This window comes from Dipteris shenzhenensis, chromosome 29, assembly GCF_047967505.1.
Source record: "Dipteris shenzhenensis isolate YYH24624 ecotype China chromosome 29, Dip_SZ_1.0, whole genome shotgun sequence".
NCBI lineage: Eukaryota > Viridiplantae > Streptophyta > Polypodiopsida > Gleicheniales > Dipteridaceae > Dipteris > Dipteris shenzhenensis.
Genome location: NC_141624.1, coordinates 22335829 through 22351787, shown reverse-complemented (window position 1 = coordinate 22351787; position 15959 = coordinate 22335829). Strand labels below are relative to the sequence as shown.

Here is a 15959-nt window from a genome sequence, read left to right as displayed (position 1 = left end):
TCTATTTTTTAGGGTTTGTCTTTCTAGGGACGAAGTTGCAAACCAAAGCATTCCACCTTAATGAAGATGTTCGGTAGCACAAGTACTTAAAAAGGAATGAGAAGATGTAAAGAAAAAAACGATCTTTGTGCCCTTTTCAAACACTTTTGGTTGTAGCACCATTGTTGTGTCAAGATGTGTCGGTTGCAAACACGACTCATTGTGTTACAGTTGCAATTCAATGGAACATTCAAGTTACACATCATGTAAAGAAAAATAAAATAGTAGCTCCCTCTCTCTACGCTTTTCTACACCAATTCGTTCATCTGCAGTTTTCCAATCAACTTACTTTATTTTGCATACAGTACATCATGGAGGACACCTATAAACTCTTTGCTTCTCCCCACATATTTGTGCTCACAAAGTACATTGTCCTTGCTTTCCAGTGAGCTCAAATATTGCAAGGCACATTCTGCAAACTGCTTTCGAAGAAAATTTGAGCAACCCGCACGAGGCCCAATTCGAAACTACAACCATTTATGGGAACGGTCCCAATCGAGAGAACATTCTTGCACCCACAGGAGCATCAGATGTAGTTGCTCTCCCAGTACTTCTAATAAGCACACTCTTTGAGTTCGTTTCGTACTGCTTCACTTTCGACGGGGAAGCGCTTGCAAAATATTGAACCTTCAAAGTGAAGGATGTGCCTTACCCTATATATATGCGCATCGACTTCGCAGATAGTGCCTGCTCAGGGACAATCACTTTGCATGTCCCTCCAGCATATGTCTTGGAGTTTAAAGAAGCTTCTAGGTTGACAAGTTTTTTCGGGTGGAGGGACCTACAATAACCAAAAGGCACCTGGTCAAGGGGGCACTTCATCATATTCTTTACGTGTCGATGCGATGATGATAGTAATCAAGGGTGAGCCTTTCAAGGGGAATATTTTGTTCGTCCCAGACAATGTGATATGCCACTACACACCGTTGGCTGCGAACTAGATGAAGAACATGAGGGCGCCTTTCATGTCGATTGTTGACACAGTTGCCTTCGTGATTGTTAAGTTGGATTTAGATGGGCCTCCAATAGACCAAATCACTATCGCTGACGGCCCCAACCCAGAGGACCATGCAATAGTGAGAAAAATTCAACTTAACATTTCCATATGCTTTTCCACTCCGCGCCCCCCCCTTGACCTCTCTTTTGATCCCCATGTTTTCTTCGCTAGTAGCTTTCTTTCGTTGCGAATAGGTGCTAGGCTCTTGCACACCTAGTGGAGGAATTTGTGGATGAGGGAATCATCATGTACGTAGCAAGGAACATATCTTACATGCGTGCTAGGAATGCACTTGGTGTATTTGGCTTCACCATTCTCGGTGCAGTGAAGGGAATCTAAGAACATCGCTGCATTGTAAATACTTGTTCTTAGGTTGTCTACAGTTTTCATTTTGTCTTTCGTATACATATTTCATGCTTTCACTGTGGCTTTTCATATGTACATCCGTAGTCATGACAAAGCACTATACATACCGGCACGTTCTGGGGAGAATACATCCACTATAAACATTTCCATCAAATAAAGCTTCTTTTCTACATATAATGTATTGCCTACATTGCTCTTTGCTATCCGGCTCCAACATGCCTCCCTTTGCACTAAGATGTGGGACTTCCATATTACGAATGAAACACATGTTCACCATACAATGCTTGCAACTGGTGTCTTCCAGTGAAATCATCGTTTCCCTTCTCCGTTTGCAAAAGTTTCCAATAGAGAAATGTCGGCTTGCTTGCATGCTTGCTAGCTTTTTACCACATCAAAGGATGCACCCTACCCTGTTTGCATTTTGCGCTTCAGCCAAAAGTTAATATAGATTGTTTACTATACCTATTGTGCTCTTTACACCCGAGGCGATGCAAGTACTCACTCTCGGTTTCTCTATGGATTTCTGTTCGTTGTCCACAAACGTATTTCATGCTTTTTTCATAGGGTTTCGTTTGCACCATGGATGCTTTTATCGAAGATAAAATCATGGCGAAAGTTTATCAATATAGTTTTTTTAGTTTCATAATATTGATAGAATATAGTAGACTTTTGTATATCTTCTTTTGAATTTTGAAGTAAAATATGTAAATCTTGGCAAAACTTTAAACATTTTCATATAAAAGTTTCAAATCCTGGCGAATGTTTCAAAGATTTATTTTTATTAGGTCATACAAACTTTGAACACCAATATAAAAGTTTCACTTCTTAACGAAACTAGCATGAAAAAATCATCCCTGGTTTGCACACCTGCTAGTGATCACAAATCAATGTACAGAACACCGTGTTCTAGTGCAAATATATCCATTCCATAAAGGATAGTTTTTGGTGCGCATATAATGTGATGCCGAGGTTGGTCATTGTTGGCTCTTTCCCACGGCTTCCGCAGGAAGAGCAGGGTATTCTCAGTATGCAGGGTTTTGAGGCTTTTTGTCACCTATAGATATATCGGGGTTATCATTTGTAGTATACGTGTAGCTTAGGACCTCGAGTTGTATTCCGGTGAGAGACATAGGCTTAAATGTGGTAAGCAAACATAGTGCATGCATGTGTGAAAGGAACGTGCATCATCATGGTTGAGGTAATGAAGTCTTTCGCCTTCATTGGGGGTTGAAGGGTTTAGGAGGAGTTTAAGGGTTAGAGGGAGGTTCAGGGTTTAGAAGGAGGTTCCAAGGTTTAGAGAGAGGTTCCAAAGTTTAGAAGAGGTTCCAGAGTTTACAAGAGGCTCAAGGGTTAGAAGGAGATCCAAGGTTCAAGATAGAGTACATGGTGGAGTATCCCTTGTAGTTCATGTAGGTTAAGGGTTTAGGGGGAGCATAGGAGTGGGAGAGGAAGAAGATGTAAGAGCATGGGGGGAAAGGAGAGAGAGAGAAGAGGAAGGAAGAGGAGGGAGGAGGACGAGGACGAGGACGAGGAGGGAGGAGAAGGAGAAGGAGGAGGAGGGGGGCAGAGGAGGAGAGGGAGAGGATGGGTTGCAAGGTTGGAGGAGAGCGAGGAGTTGTTGCAAGGTTAGGACATGCTTTTGGACGTGGAGTGCAAGGAAGCATGGACACTTGAGACAATTGCTTGGAATACCAAAGTAGAACTCAACATAATGCCCCAAAGAGTTTGGGCTTCATTCCATTATGGGGTATTTATACAAGTTGGAGAGCTTCTCTTTACATGTAGGAATTGTAAGACATTCTCTCTACATGTAGAACTTGCATTTAGGAGTTGCAAGTTGCATGTAGGAGTTTCATGTTGCATGTACGAGTTGCATGTTGCATGTTGCATGTAGGATTTGAATGTGGAACTCACATGTATAACATGCATGTAGGAATCACATGTACGACTTGCATGTAGGAGTTGCAAGTAGAACATGCATGTAGGAATCGCATGTAGGACTTGCATGTAGGAGTGGCAAGTAGAAGTTTCAAGTAGAAGTTGCGTGTTGAGGATTCCTAAGAGAGATTATTCCTAGCCTTATGTAAGTATAAGCAAAGCTTTGCCGCTACTCTACACACACATTTTGTACTCTCTAAGTCCATGTTGGCACAGAGACAACATACTTGTGAATTCATTTTATTACCCATCCTCAAGTTATGGCTTATTGTGATCACGTAGCTGGGTTGCCATGCGTGTAATCCAATGGCTGTGGAACTTGTGTCGTGCCAGTCAATCCTGCTCTAAAGCCTTGGCACCATATAATTTTTGCTCATTTTCTAGGTAGCATGTATCCACCATTTGTTTGAACAGAGATACGTGGCGTGCTTCTAAGAAGATGACTCTTTGATAGAGTCGGCTTGTAATATGAGCATCGATCCATTCATTGGGATTGAAACTTAATGGAGGCAAATGGCGATCGAGGTGACTGGGGACCTCCAGAATGTATTCCAATGTTTTGCAGAAGATAGCACTTAGGCGAAGGAAGTGATCAATGCTGCTATGCATGCTGCTGAAGTGCTTGGATAAATATGCCTTGGATATTCCATTCTACACCAGAGTATGGTTCGATCATTGGCCAATTAATGGTGCAATCTTCACCCAAAGTGTGTATGTTGGCTTCCCATTTGTGATGTCGTGGAACTACATAGAACTTGGGATGGGTTCTGAGACATGGAGATGCATGTAGGTACTCTTTCAGGAAGATTACATCAAAGAGCTTGGGATGGCACCAACCAACCCTTGGATAAGAACTCGTGCATTGAGGTGATCTTCCACTTGTAGAGCAGCAGCCACAAGCTCTTGGTACACCACCGTTGTGCTTTGTAGTGGGGCTTCATTGGTGTTGTCTTCCATTGCCTCATTTTTGTGCACTAGAAATTGGAGTTCAAGCTTGGAGATGATTATCTTTTGGGATTGCATCTCATCCATTTTTTCTTTATATTTATGGTAGATGGATGTATATGCCTCCTTAAGCTTTCTCATTTGCAAGGTGACCTTCACCTATTGAGGAATGTCTTCAGTGGTATTGGACCATTGGTCCAAGACTTGTGCTTGTGAAGTGTTGGCCTCTTGAGCAGTAGCAAGTTGGTCCTTTATGTGAAGAGAGTGGGAGACAGGTAAGGAGTCTCACTTGCAGCTTTCTCACATACACAATGGGGGAATACACACAAAGGTGGAGGGTGAAAACAGTTTTCCTCTTCTTAGTTGTGTAAGCCAAAAAAACTCTCTTAGTACAAAAGAATAGGTGAACCCTATATGTGGGTCTCAAACCAAACTTAGCTAACTAAGGTGGCATACTAACTGAGCCACTAACTAGAGTACATAAAAATAGCTATCATCCAGCTATTATTCATGGGCGGTGTACCAACTGCATTTGCAGCTAACAAGTTGGTGACATAAATGCACAACGGTCACCTTGGCATATCACGAGTGGAGCTCGATATCTCAACACTCCCCCTCGAGCTCAATCCTAATTCCTGCACATGAAGCAGGTCTCTGAACTTGCATAGCTTCTTTGCGCCTAATGCCTTCGTGAATATGTCAGCTACCTGATTCTCTGTGCTGACATAAACTAGATCAATAAAACCTACTAGAACCTTCTCCTGCACGTAGTGATAATGCACCTCAATGTGCTTTGTTCTAGCATGATAGACTGGGTTATTTGCCAAGTGTATACTGCTCATGTTGTCACAATAAATGACAACCGGCTCACCATCTGTAGACTGATGCATATCATAAAGTAGCTTATGAAACCAAGCTTTTGCACATGCAACCATTGCTACACCCCTGTACTCAGCCTCTGTGCTCGACAAGGCAATTGTAGGCTATTTCTTGCTGCTCCAAGTGACTACAGCACTCCCAAAAGAGAACACATATCCACTGGTAGATCGTCTATCAGCAATACTACCAGCCCAATCAGCATCAGTGTATCCATGCAATTGTATCTAAACCCCAGTCTCATAAAATAGTCCATACTGCAATGTGGACTTCACATACCTCAGTATGCGTCTAGCCACATCCAAATGCCGTTTCCTTGGAGCCTACATAAACTGACTTACCAACCCAATAGCATAGCTCAAATCATGCCTGGTAATAGTCATATAAATCAGACTTCCTACTATGCGTCTGTACATAGTAGGATCTTGCAGAAGCTCACCTGCATTTGCGCTCAACTTCACATTCTGCTCCAAAGGAGCTGAAATAGGCTTACAGCCTGTCATCCCATATTTGTATAGCATGTCCAATCCATATTGCCTCTGCGAGAGCCATACCCCACTTGTGGATATAATCACCTCAATGCCCAAGAAGTAATGCAGCTCTCCCAAATCCTTCATCTCAAACTTTTGCTTCAATAACATTTTCACATGAAGGATATCTTCATCACTATCAGCTGTGATGATCAAATCATCAACATAAATGACAAGCAGCATAATGCCTTTCTCTGTTTTTCTCACATAAAGTGAGATATCTGCCTTGGAAATCTGAAAGCCAATAGTGACAAGATACTGTCCTATCTTGTTAGACCATGCTTTGGGTGCTTGCTTCAAGCCATACAAGGCTTTCTTCAACCTGCAAACAAACTCAAGATGAACAGGATGAACATAACTTGTGGCTGCTCCATATAGAGCTTTTCTTGCAAATCACCATGCAAGAAAGCATTCTTTACATCCATCTGATGTAAAGACCATCCCTTTGATGCAGCCATAGCAATGACTACTCTTACGGTTGGCATCCTTGCAATCGGATTGAATGTTTCTTCATAATCAGTGCCATACATCTATGGATACCCCTTGACAGCTAATCTTGCCTTGTATCTGTTCACAGAACCATCTACATTGTGCTTCACCTAATAAACCCACTTGCAGCCAATTGCATTCTTGTCTTTAGGCAAAGGCACCAATTCCCATGTAGCATTTGCTTCCAAGGCATCCATTTCTTCATCCATGGCTTTCTCCCATTTTTCTTTTCCCATGGCTTGCTCAAAAGAAGTGGGTTCTGGTTCTTGTATCCCTTTGACCATATAGGCATAATGAATGGCTGTAAATCCATCATATTTTAGCCTATCCATAGGATACTTAACTCTGGTAGACCTGCACAAAATAGGCTCACTATCAGGTGCTCTCAAAACATCCCTTATCTTCCTTACTCCAGGTGTGACAACAAAAGGAATACCCAACTTATCATCAAGGCTCTGTTTTGAGCCACTGAATTCACCATCCACATAAGAGTGACTTGCATTCACATCAACCATGGGCTGATCTACTTTCTCTTTTCCTTTTCGTGATACTTGCATACCACTATCTACATTGCTTTGAGGAGATTCTCCTAATCTCAATCTGCCTGTCCATGGCAAAGTATGTGAACCACTGCTAGAGGACACTACAGGTCCACTAATATTTTGTGATTGCTGTTGTGAATTCTGTGCAGCATTACCATTTTGTGCATCTACATCATCAATCACATTTACTGGTTTATACCAGCTGCTCATCTCATCAAAAACAACATCTCTGCTCACTGTAAACTTACGAGTAGAAGGGTTATAGCATCTATACCCTTTCTGTTGCAAAGAATAACCAATAAAAATGCACTTCTCAGCTTTTGGATCCAACTTGGATCTCAACTCATCTGGCACATGAACATAGGCAATGCAACAAAAAACTTTCAAATGAGAAATATCTAGTTTCCTACCAGTATACCTCTCCTCTGGCGTCATGCCATGTATTGTTGTAGTGGGAGTCCTATTCATTATGTAGACTACTGTAGCAACTGCTTTAGCCCAATAATAATATGGCAGGGATTTTTCATTGAGCATGGCACGAGATACCTCTCCAATATGCCTGTTTTTCCTTTTTGCAAGTCCACTTTGCTGTGGGGTATGACTGCATGAATTTTGCTACTTTATGCCATGCTCCTGTAGGAACCTTGCAAACTCATTTGAGAGGTACTCTCCCCCTCCATTTGACCTTAGGCATTTTATTTACAGGCATGTTTCTTTTTCAACCATAGCTTTAAAAGCTTTGAAATACCCAAACACTTCACTTTTCTTTTTCATAAACTTTTCTACTGTAGTCATCAATAAAAGTGAAAAAATAATGACAGCCTCCAATAGATGTAGCTTTAGTAGTCCACACATCAGAGTGGATTAATTCCAATGGCCTCTTACTCTCTTGAACATGTCTAGGAAATGATTTTCTTGCCTGTTTTCCAAATTGACAAGCTTCACATACCTTATGCATTTATGCAACCTTGAACTTAGGCAATCCTGCAATAATATTTTGGGCCTGCATTAATTTAAGTCGTCGTACATTAACATGACCAATGTGTTTATGCCAGATATCAATAGCTGCAACTACACCGGTCCCATGTGCAAACATTTCTGCACTCAATTCAGGCATGTCCACATCCAACATAAACATCCTGCCCTTCTTCTTCCCTTTTGCTATCAAACGACCTTTATTTTTCATATCCTCAACAAAGCATCCATGAGGATTAAATCTGATCTGCAAGCCCTGCTCAACCATTTGACCAATAAAAACTAGGTTCTTGGTGATATTCAGAACATGAAATACATTAGACAGATATTTCTTTTTCCCATCCTGCATAGACAAAGGAATTTTACCAATTTGCACAATAGGATGTGCAGTATCATCACCAGTCTCCACAAATCCTAGTCTTTCCATTTTCCTTGCATCCTGCATCCATTCTGTATGACATGTGGTTTGATGCACCTGAGTCAACATACCACACATTATTGCTTTCTTTTGCACTTGTCATAGAATTGGTCATGTGCTGCACCATAAAAAAATGCTCATTTATGTCATCACCCTATCTACTAGAGGATGCATAATTGCCTTGCTGCAATTTTCCATTCATGATGTCATTCTGCTTTTTGTGGCATTCTTTAGCCATATGACCCATTTTACCACATTAGTAGCATTCAACATTGATGTTTGCATTTTGGCTTCTCTGCCATCCACCACGACCTCTTTGGCTCCCCCTACCTCTAAAGTTACCACGTCCTCCTCCATAGGACTGGTTTTCTTGAATTTGCTGCATATTCTGATTTCTGCCATGGCCTCCAGATTGGCCTGCTATACCTCTGCCTCTACCTCTTCCAGCATTTGAGTAGAAGACAGTTTCTTTTGAAGTTCCTCCTAAAGATGATGCACCACCATTTCTCTGCTCTTTAGAAATTAGAAGAGCAATCAACTTTCCAAAATCAAGAAAATTCTCATGGACGGCAATGGATGTCCGAAACTGTGCATAATCCTTTCCTAGACCATTCAAGGTCACAGAACTAAATCATCATCTTCCACTGGTGGCCCAATGGAAGGAAGTGCATCTGCAATCTTCTGCACCTTCATGTGGTAGTCATTGATGCTCATATTTTCTCTCTGCACATTATGCAACTCTTGCTTGAGCTACATTTTCTTGGCTTGCATATTTGTGCTATACATTTTTGTCAAGGTATCCCATGCCTCCTTCGGCGTGCTTGCATCCTGAATATGCGCAATCATAGAATCTGAAAGACTGATAGACAGCCTGTACATAACTTTTCTGGCTCTCTCATGCCATCCTTTAAATGCCTGCAACTCCTGTTGATTGGGAGCATTAGGAATAACTAGTTCTTATTCAGCTCCAGTAATGAACTCCCAATAGCCTTTTCCCTTAAGGAAATTCATCATTTCCATGCTGGGAAGTTGTTCTTGTCAAGCTTTTCAGTGACAATCTATAGAGGAGCATCAGACGCCATTATAGAACACTGCAAAAATATTATATCACTGCAAAAAACACTTCTTCTGCCTCACAAGGGCAAATCTGCAAAACTGACAAAAGTGGTATTTGACCACACAGTCACTTTCGAGTGATGATTTTCCATCAACAGGCAATAAGAATGATTCTGTCACTCCCAATATCTCTACGCATAGGCATACGATGCAATTTCTGTGGCAACTTTTCACCGACCTGCAGAATAGTGGTCGCACAACAAAAACAGGGCACCTTTCTGAGTGCCTACAAAAAACTTCTACCACCAAAACGGGCCTCGAAATGGCCTTGAATCAAAAAAATAATGTCATCGAGGTCTTCGCCCTCACCCGTAGCATATACTGCCCTCTCATCACACCATGAAGGGCGTCCCAATCTGAGACAGTGCACTCTTGCACTTTTCGGCTATGCTACCTGCAGAGATTTGCTCCCAAACTCAAAAAAGGAAAGCAACACTGATCCTCTTACCAAGACACCACGAACTTGGTTTGCTTTCTTGAGATCCTTACCACGAACCGAGCTCTGATACCATGTGAAGAGAGTGAGAGTTTGACACTGGCCCAGGGATGTTTTTATCAAAGGTATAGAAATATAGTATTATAATATGCTGGCAAAAATTTTCATAAATTATTTTTAAAAGTTTCAAAGAATTGGTGAATTATATCTTTTTTTATAATTTTTGTTTCAAAACTTGGCTAAATATTCTAGGGCATTTAAAAAACTTTCAATTTTCACAAATATACTGAAAACTAGTTATATTGAAAACTCTGTCGTTTCCGTTTTACATAATTTCAAAATACATGAAATAGCTAGCATTTAGGATACTGTAGAGTATGCAAAACATAAAATTGTTTAAGGATAATGAATATCCTTCAAATCCAATGGGGGAAGAAAATTCTCAAAGTCTAGTTTAAATAGTCCAAAAAAGCTAATTATAGCCTTTTCTTTTACAGCTTGACTTCCAGAGTGCTAATGCTCTATCATATGGAAAACTATTAAGATAATAAGAACAAGAGTATAATCTCAAGCTAAGATCTAAGTTATCATCTAGCTTATTACGAAGCTTATTCTTCAAGTAACCGAGAGTACTAAAACACCTTTCATCCTCAACTGAGCCAAGAATAAAGGTTTGACATAAATTTGCAAGCTTGAAGTACTTAAAAATGTTATCTTGTATGAATGTACTGCGAGAGAGGTCGTTCCAAAGCCAAACCATCGAACCTTGCATTTGAACATTTTCCATAAAATTACTTTGCTGGTGTATGACTTCTCCGAAAAGGGAAGACTGTGAATAAAGCTTTCCAAAATCCAACAAACCATTGTACTTTATATTGTCCATGTCAATGTCCCCTCTAAAGTGTTTTTTAAGAGAATCCAAATGATTCTTTAGACCTGCTTTGATACTTTCATAAGATCCATTAACCTAGAAATATGGAAATATGATGGTAAATTCTTCCATTAAGTCATTTCGTGGAAACCTACTTCTGATCTCATCTACCACTGCACTTGCAACTTCACTAAGGGCATTTTTCACTATTTGTACTTTCTTTAAAAAGGCCTCTTTTTTAATGTATTGTAGTCTTTTGTGTCATTTGTTTTCTCTCGTCATCCTGAAAACCTGATTGTTTGCACGATGGCAAACATATCCTTCCTAGTCACATGTTAAAAGTGAGGAATCCCCATCTAGGTCTATTAAACTTTTCCAATCTTTAAACAATTTCTCATCTTGAAAACTGGAGCTTGACTTCTTATCGTATGCTATTGTTATACTCAAATTAGTGAGTTTTATTGCCTTGACATATTCATTGATATAAATATCCTTCGATTGCGACATTTTACTCAACATATTCATTTTGTCTAAAAGTGGAATAATTCCACACAATCCCAATATCGAATCTATTTTTGGTCAGTTTATGATACAAAATATCTGCCTTTTCAACCTCTTCTTCTACTCTTTCTTATGCTTCCTTTGTGTAAATTGTTGGTCAGATGTCTTCTTCATATCCTTAAAAGCTTTTCTAGTCTCTGAACAAACTAGTGCCATCCCCCAATCAATTATGCCAACTCTACATGCACCATTTGCTGTGAAATCTAATAGAATGTTACTAGGATGTAAGTCTATATGAATCCATTGACCCTTATGTAAGCCTGCTAATCCAACAATGAGTGCATGTATAATGTGGTGCACATTTTAACTAAAGTAGTTAATTTGCTCTATTTGCTCCCTTGTGCATACATCTTCCAATGTTCCTTGTGCCCTTGCCTTTGTTTCTTTGCCTCTTTTTAGGACTATGTGAACATAGCGCCTAAACCTACCTTGCTTATATGGTAAAGTTCTCATGAAATGCATCAAGCTACCACCATTAAAATATGGTGTGATAGTCCACAAGGGCTCTTCTGGAGTTTCTGCAATAACACAAACAAGCACAGGATGCCAAATTTGCATTTGTCCCTCCTTCCTTACCTCTCGTGTATGATCCCCTATGTCACCCTTATATTGCTTTCCAGCATAGCATATATGCTATAATAATCCTGGAGCACCTGTGAGTTGTACTTTGTAGACAAATCCATTTGTGCCAGAACCTATCTTTTCACCAACTTGGATCTCATTTTCAGTTATGTACATCATGGACACATTGCTTATATGACTTGCCCTGATCTATAGCTTTTGAGAATCACTACCTTGCACTTCTCGCATTTTTCCATTCAAAATCCTTGCACTTTCTCCTTTTGCTACTTCCTCCGCCCTTCCGAAAGCAATTGCTGAATTTTTCTCCCAACTAATAGCTAGTATGGTTTTCACATCCGACCTTATAACCTTTGTCTTATTTTTAGCCTAGAAGGAATTCCATTAATGCATATTTTCCTCATTAATATCATTTGCAAATGTTGGGTTCCTTGCACATGCTTCATTAAACCGAGCCAAGACATTCCCAATGTTGCTCTGTACCCATAGCATAACATCAGTGTCCCATTTTGTGATCCCTACAAGGTGTTTCCTGTTAGGATCTAGTTCTACTTGACACCTTGTATTCAAAACAACTTTGCTCTTTAGAGTATGCAATCTAGAAGTGCTTTCTATGGTCATCTCCATCTCCTTTGTGCTCATGTTATTTATCTATGCAAGAAGCTCATCTCAAAGGATCTGATTGGCATACTTCCGTTGTCCTTTAGATAACTCAAAATCAATAGCCTTACGCTTAGATCCTTCCATCCCTAAACCATATGTAGGATCAAAACAAAATAGCATTCAAAAATAGTTCTAAATCTAAGAAATGGAACAACTTTATCATAGCCCAACATACATGAAATTGGTATTAACTTATTAAAAAAAGAAGGATTACATCACGTCATGCATACCAAACAATAATGCATATGCATATTCACAACATAAACTTTAAAAAAGTAAATAAGCATATATTTCTTCAGGTTGTCAGCTAGAACTAAGGAACTTGGTCCTAGGTCATGGTGCCTCTTAGCCCCCTACCTTGTGAGCATAGGAACTAGACACCACTTCCTGAAACAAGCCCTTCTTTCATGTTTGAAATCGTAATACTACACAACATAAAGCATGCCAAACCAATTTCAACTTACTCTATACAATGCACCAATAAATACATTAACAAAGAAAGAGCACATCACAGACAATGATGCATATGCATATTCACAACATAAACTTTTACAAAATAAATAAGCATACATTTCTTTAGCTTGTCAACTAGATCTAAGAAACTTGGTCCTAGGTCATGGTGCCTCTTAGCCTATGCCTTGTGAGCATAGGAACCAGACACCACTTCCTGAACCAAGCCCTTCTTTCATGTTTGAAATCATAATACTACACTACATAAAGCATGCCAAACCAATTTTAACTTACTCTATACAATGCACCAATAAAGACATTAACAAAGAAAGAGCACATCACAGACAATGATGCATATGCATATTCACAACATAAACTTTTACAAAATAAATAAGCATACATTTCTTCAACTTGTCAACTAGATCTAAGAAACTTGGTCCTAGGTCATGGTGCCTCTTAGCCCCCTACCTTGTGAGCATAGGAACCAGACACCACTTCCTGAACCAAGCCCTTCTTTCATGTTTGAAATCATAATACTACACTACATAAAGCATGCCAAACCAATTTCAACTTACTCTATACAATGCACCAATAAATACATTAACAAAGAAAGAGCACATCACAGACAATGATGCATATGCATATTCACCAAAGCACTGAACTAAAAAAAGCCATCTTGCTTACCTACATAATAAAGCATGAGGTTGGACAATAAAAGCATAAAGCAGTTTCTACTTGACTTGACACAGACAACTCGCTCTATAAGCTCTCTTCCATTTATGAGCAGAACTTTAGGATCCAATAGTCTCCACATTTCTAATGCATATTCTTTTTCGGACATTGTACATATGAAGACCTCAAAGCGCTTACGCCCCTTGGTAGTCAAGTAACTCCGTAAATCCTCCCAAGCTGGCCCCAATCTTACCAGAACACTAGTATCACGAACCTACAATATGTATTATGAAAAGAGGTTTCTGATTTTTCAGATCGATATCATAGAAATGATTACTTTTTTTACAAAGCTATGAGTAAGAAATCATCAACAGATACACACAGACATGGATGCCAACGAATTGCTCAAGTATGTAGAGATAGTGTTTAGGAGTTGCACATCTCTTATGCAGTATTGTAAGAGCTCATGCCTTCAAGCATAAGCAAATCTAAAGTTGCCTTCTACTCACATTTGGATTTATGCAGGTAAAAACCATATTGCGCTCCTGAAGTCTGACCACTGGTCGCATGAGTGGAAGAGCTCCTTCAGTAATTGGAGGGACCACTTCAACTTGGGCATCCACATACTTCTCCGCAGAATTGTCCCAAACATGATCATCATCAACAAACTGTTTGAGCAAAGTCCTATCTTGTATATATCGCTTTAGTTTTGTAGACATGCCTGAAAACTTCTGTGGATCTGTTTCACCTTTCATTTTACTACCAAGATCCTCTATACGATCTTCAAAAGAACGCATAGTATTTGCAACAACGAAAGTTTCATCCAGGTCAAATACAAGAGCTAGACACCTCAGGTTGAGCATGGTCAGGCACGAGCTATACAATCCTGGCATTATAAGGAAACCCCAGAAGCACGGCCACTCCTTTCTGTTGCCATTCATGGCAACTAAATGAAGTTCACTCCCTCCTTCGAGATTAATTATAGCTATCTAGAGCCCCAAAAAACACAATATTTCAATATATAATTGAGACGCAGATTGATCACACAGCAGAAAATAAACAGAGTGGAAGAAGAAGAGAGGGTGGGAAACAATCAAGGGAAGGGTACTGAATCAGAAAAGTTTAAAAATAAGTTACGAAGCTGGAACAAACACCAAAACCTTGGGAAGACAAGATTGTAATTAAAAGTTTAAAATGCCCCACTTTGTTGACATCATCCACGACACATAGGCAAGTTCTATTTGGGAGCATAGTATCCTAGACATGATCTTAAACTTTTGGAAGAGTCTAGATAGATTGCCTCATTCAGGGACTCGGAGTCTCAGTATTTCACAGAAAGAGAACCAGAGGGCTGATGTGCTAAAGCTTAAAATGAAACGGTAGCATGTCATACATTGCTACAAATGACAAACTATACCTGTGGGGGTTAAAGGTCACTGTGCCTTTACGGCGGTTATGTACAATACTCAAACACATATATAAATGAATGAAAAAGAAGATTAGGGTGGTTCTGCACCCACCAAAACTTGTGTGGCTCTCTGTTTCTCTCTCTCCCTCTTCCGTTCTTGCTTCCGTTGAGAGCACTCTCAACTGGTATCAGAGCCCGGGTGATCTAGCTGAGCGTGCGTGAATGCTTGGAAGCTCAGCAGCTCTGTGGGAAGAAGGAGAAGCTCTGTGGGAAGCTTTGTGGGTGACTTTACTTGCATCTGAGTGTGCAGAGACCTTGGAGGAACCTTTGGAAAAGTCACTTTGGCTTTGCGAAGTGGTTTTGAGAGCCTGTTAAGAGTTTTCAAAGAAAAAGTCGTTTTTTGAGCTTTTCCTTGTTTCGTTCGATGACAGAGACTTTGTATTGACTCGTAGAGGCAACTATTACTTGCTTTTGGTGTCCACTTCACTTCAGGAGCTTGGAAACACCTTCATTCTTGAATCTGGGATCATTTCATTGGATTTCTGGCTCACTGTGTCAGTTTCTGCGTTTTTTGCCCGAGTGTTGGAACTCAAGTTTGGAGCAACCATTTGCAGATCTGTCAGTTCCGGTGGACTCAGAAGGTCCTAAAACTTCTATGTTGCTCATCATTCGCACTCTGGTGGAGTTTACAAATAGCTCTGTTTCAAAAAACGTTTTTAGTCCGTGTGCTGGACCCAGTGATTGAGACCACGGTTTCCAAAACCGTCTGTCCCATTGCGTTCCGGACGCCCAAAAACCCCTACCTATCAGTTCTTGCACGATTCGGTGGAGGATTTTCAGAGTTATAGATCTCTGTGTATTCGATTTCGTCGCTCTGTTATGCATTTTTCATTCTAAGGTTTTTAAACCTTAGATTTATGCCACATGGCAGTGGATAAGTGTTGACTCCCATTTCTCACTCATCGGTTGGGATTTTGGAGTTCCGGCAGAAGAGAGATATTTGTAGATTTTCTTGCTGAGTCCGATTATGCAATGGCGCCCGTGTTTTGAGGCATCTCAGGTTCTATTTTTAGTAGCGGTCATTACCG

The 15959-nt window shown here is 40.1% G+C and overlaps 1 protein-coding gene across 1 annotated transcript; it reads right to left on the bottom strand.

Annotated features, from left to right (window-relative positions):
• Nucleotides 1–13452: 13452 nt before the first annotated feature.
• LOC147882591 (RNA polymerase II C-terminal domain phosphatase-like 2) lies at nucleotides 13453–14692 on the bottom strand. The gene is made up of 3 exons (XM_087400453.1): nucleotides 14667–14692; nucleotides 13973–14452; nucleotides 13453–13737 (listed from the first exon to the last, which is right to left on the bottom strand). Exons 2-3 carry the CDS (start codon nucleotides 14402–14404, stop codon nucleotides 13453–13455), a joined length of 717 nt encoding a protein of 238 aa, XP_087256579.1. The 5' UTR covers nucleotides 14405–14452; nucleotides 14667–14692.
• Nucleotides 14693–15959: the final 1267 nt, after the last annotated feature.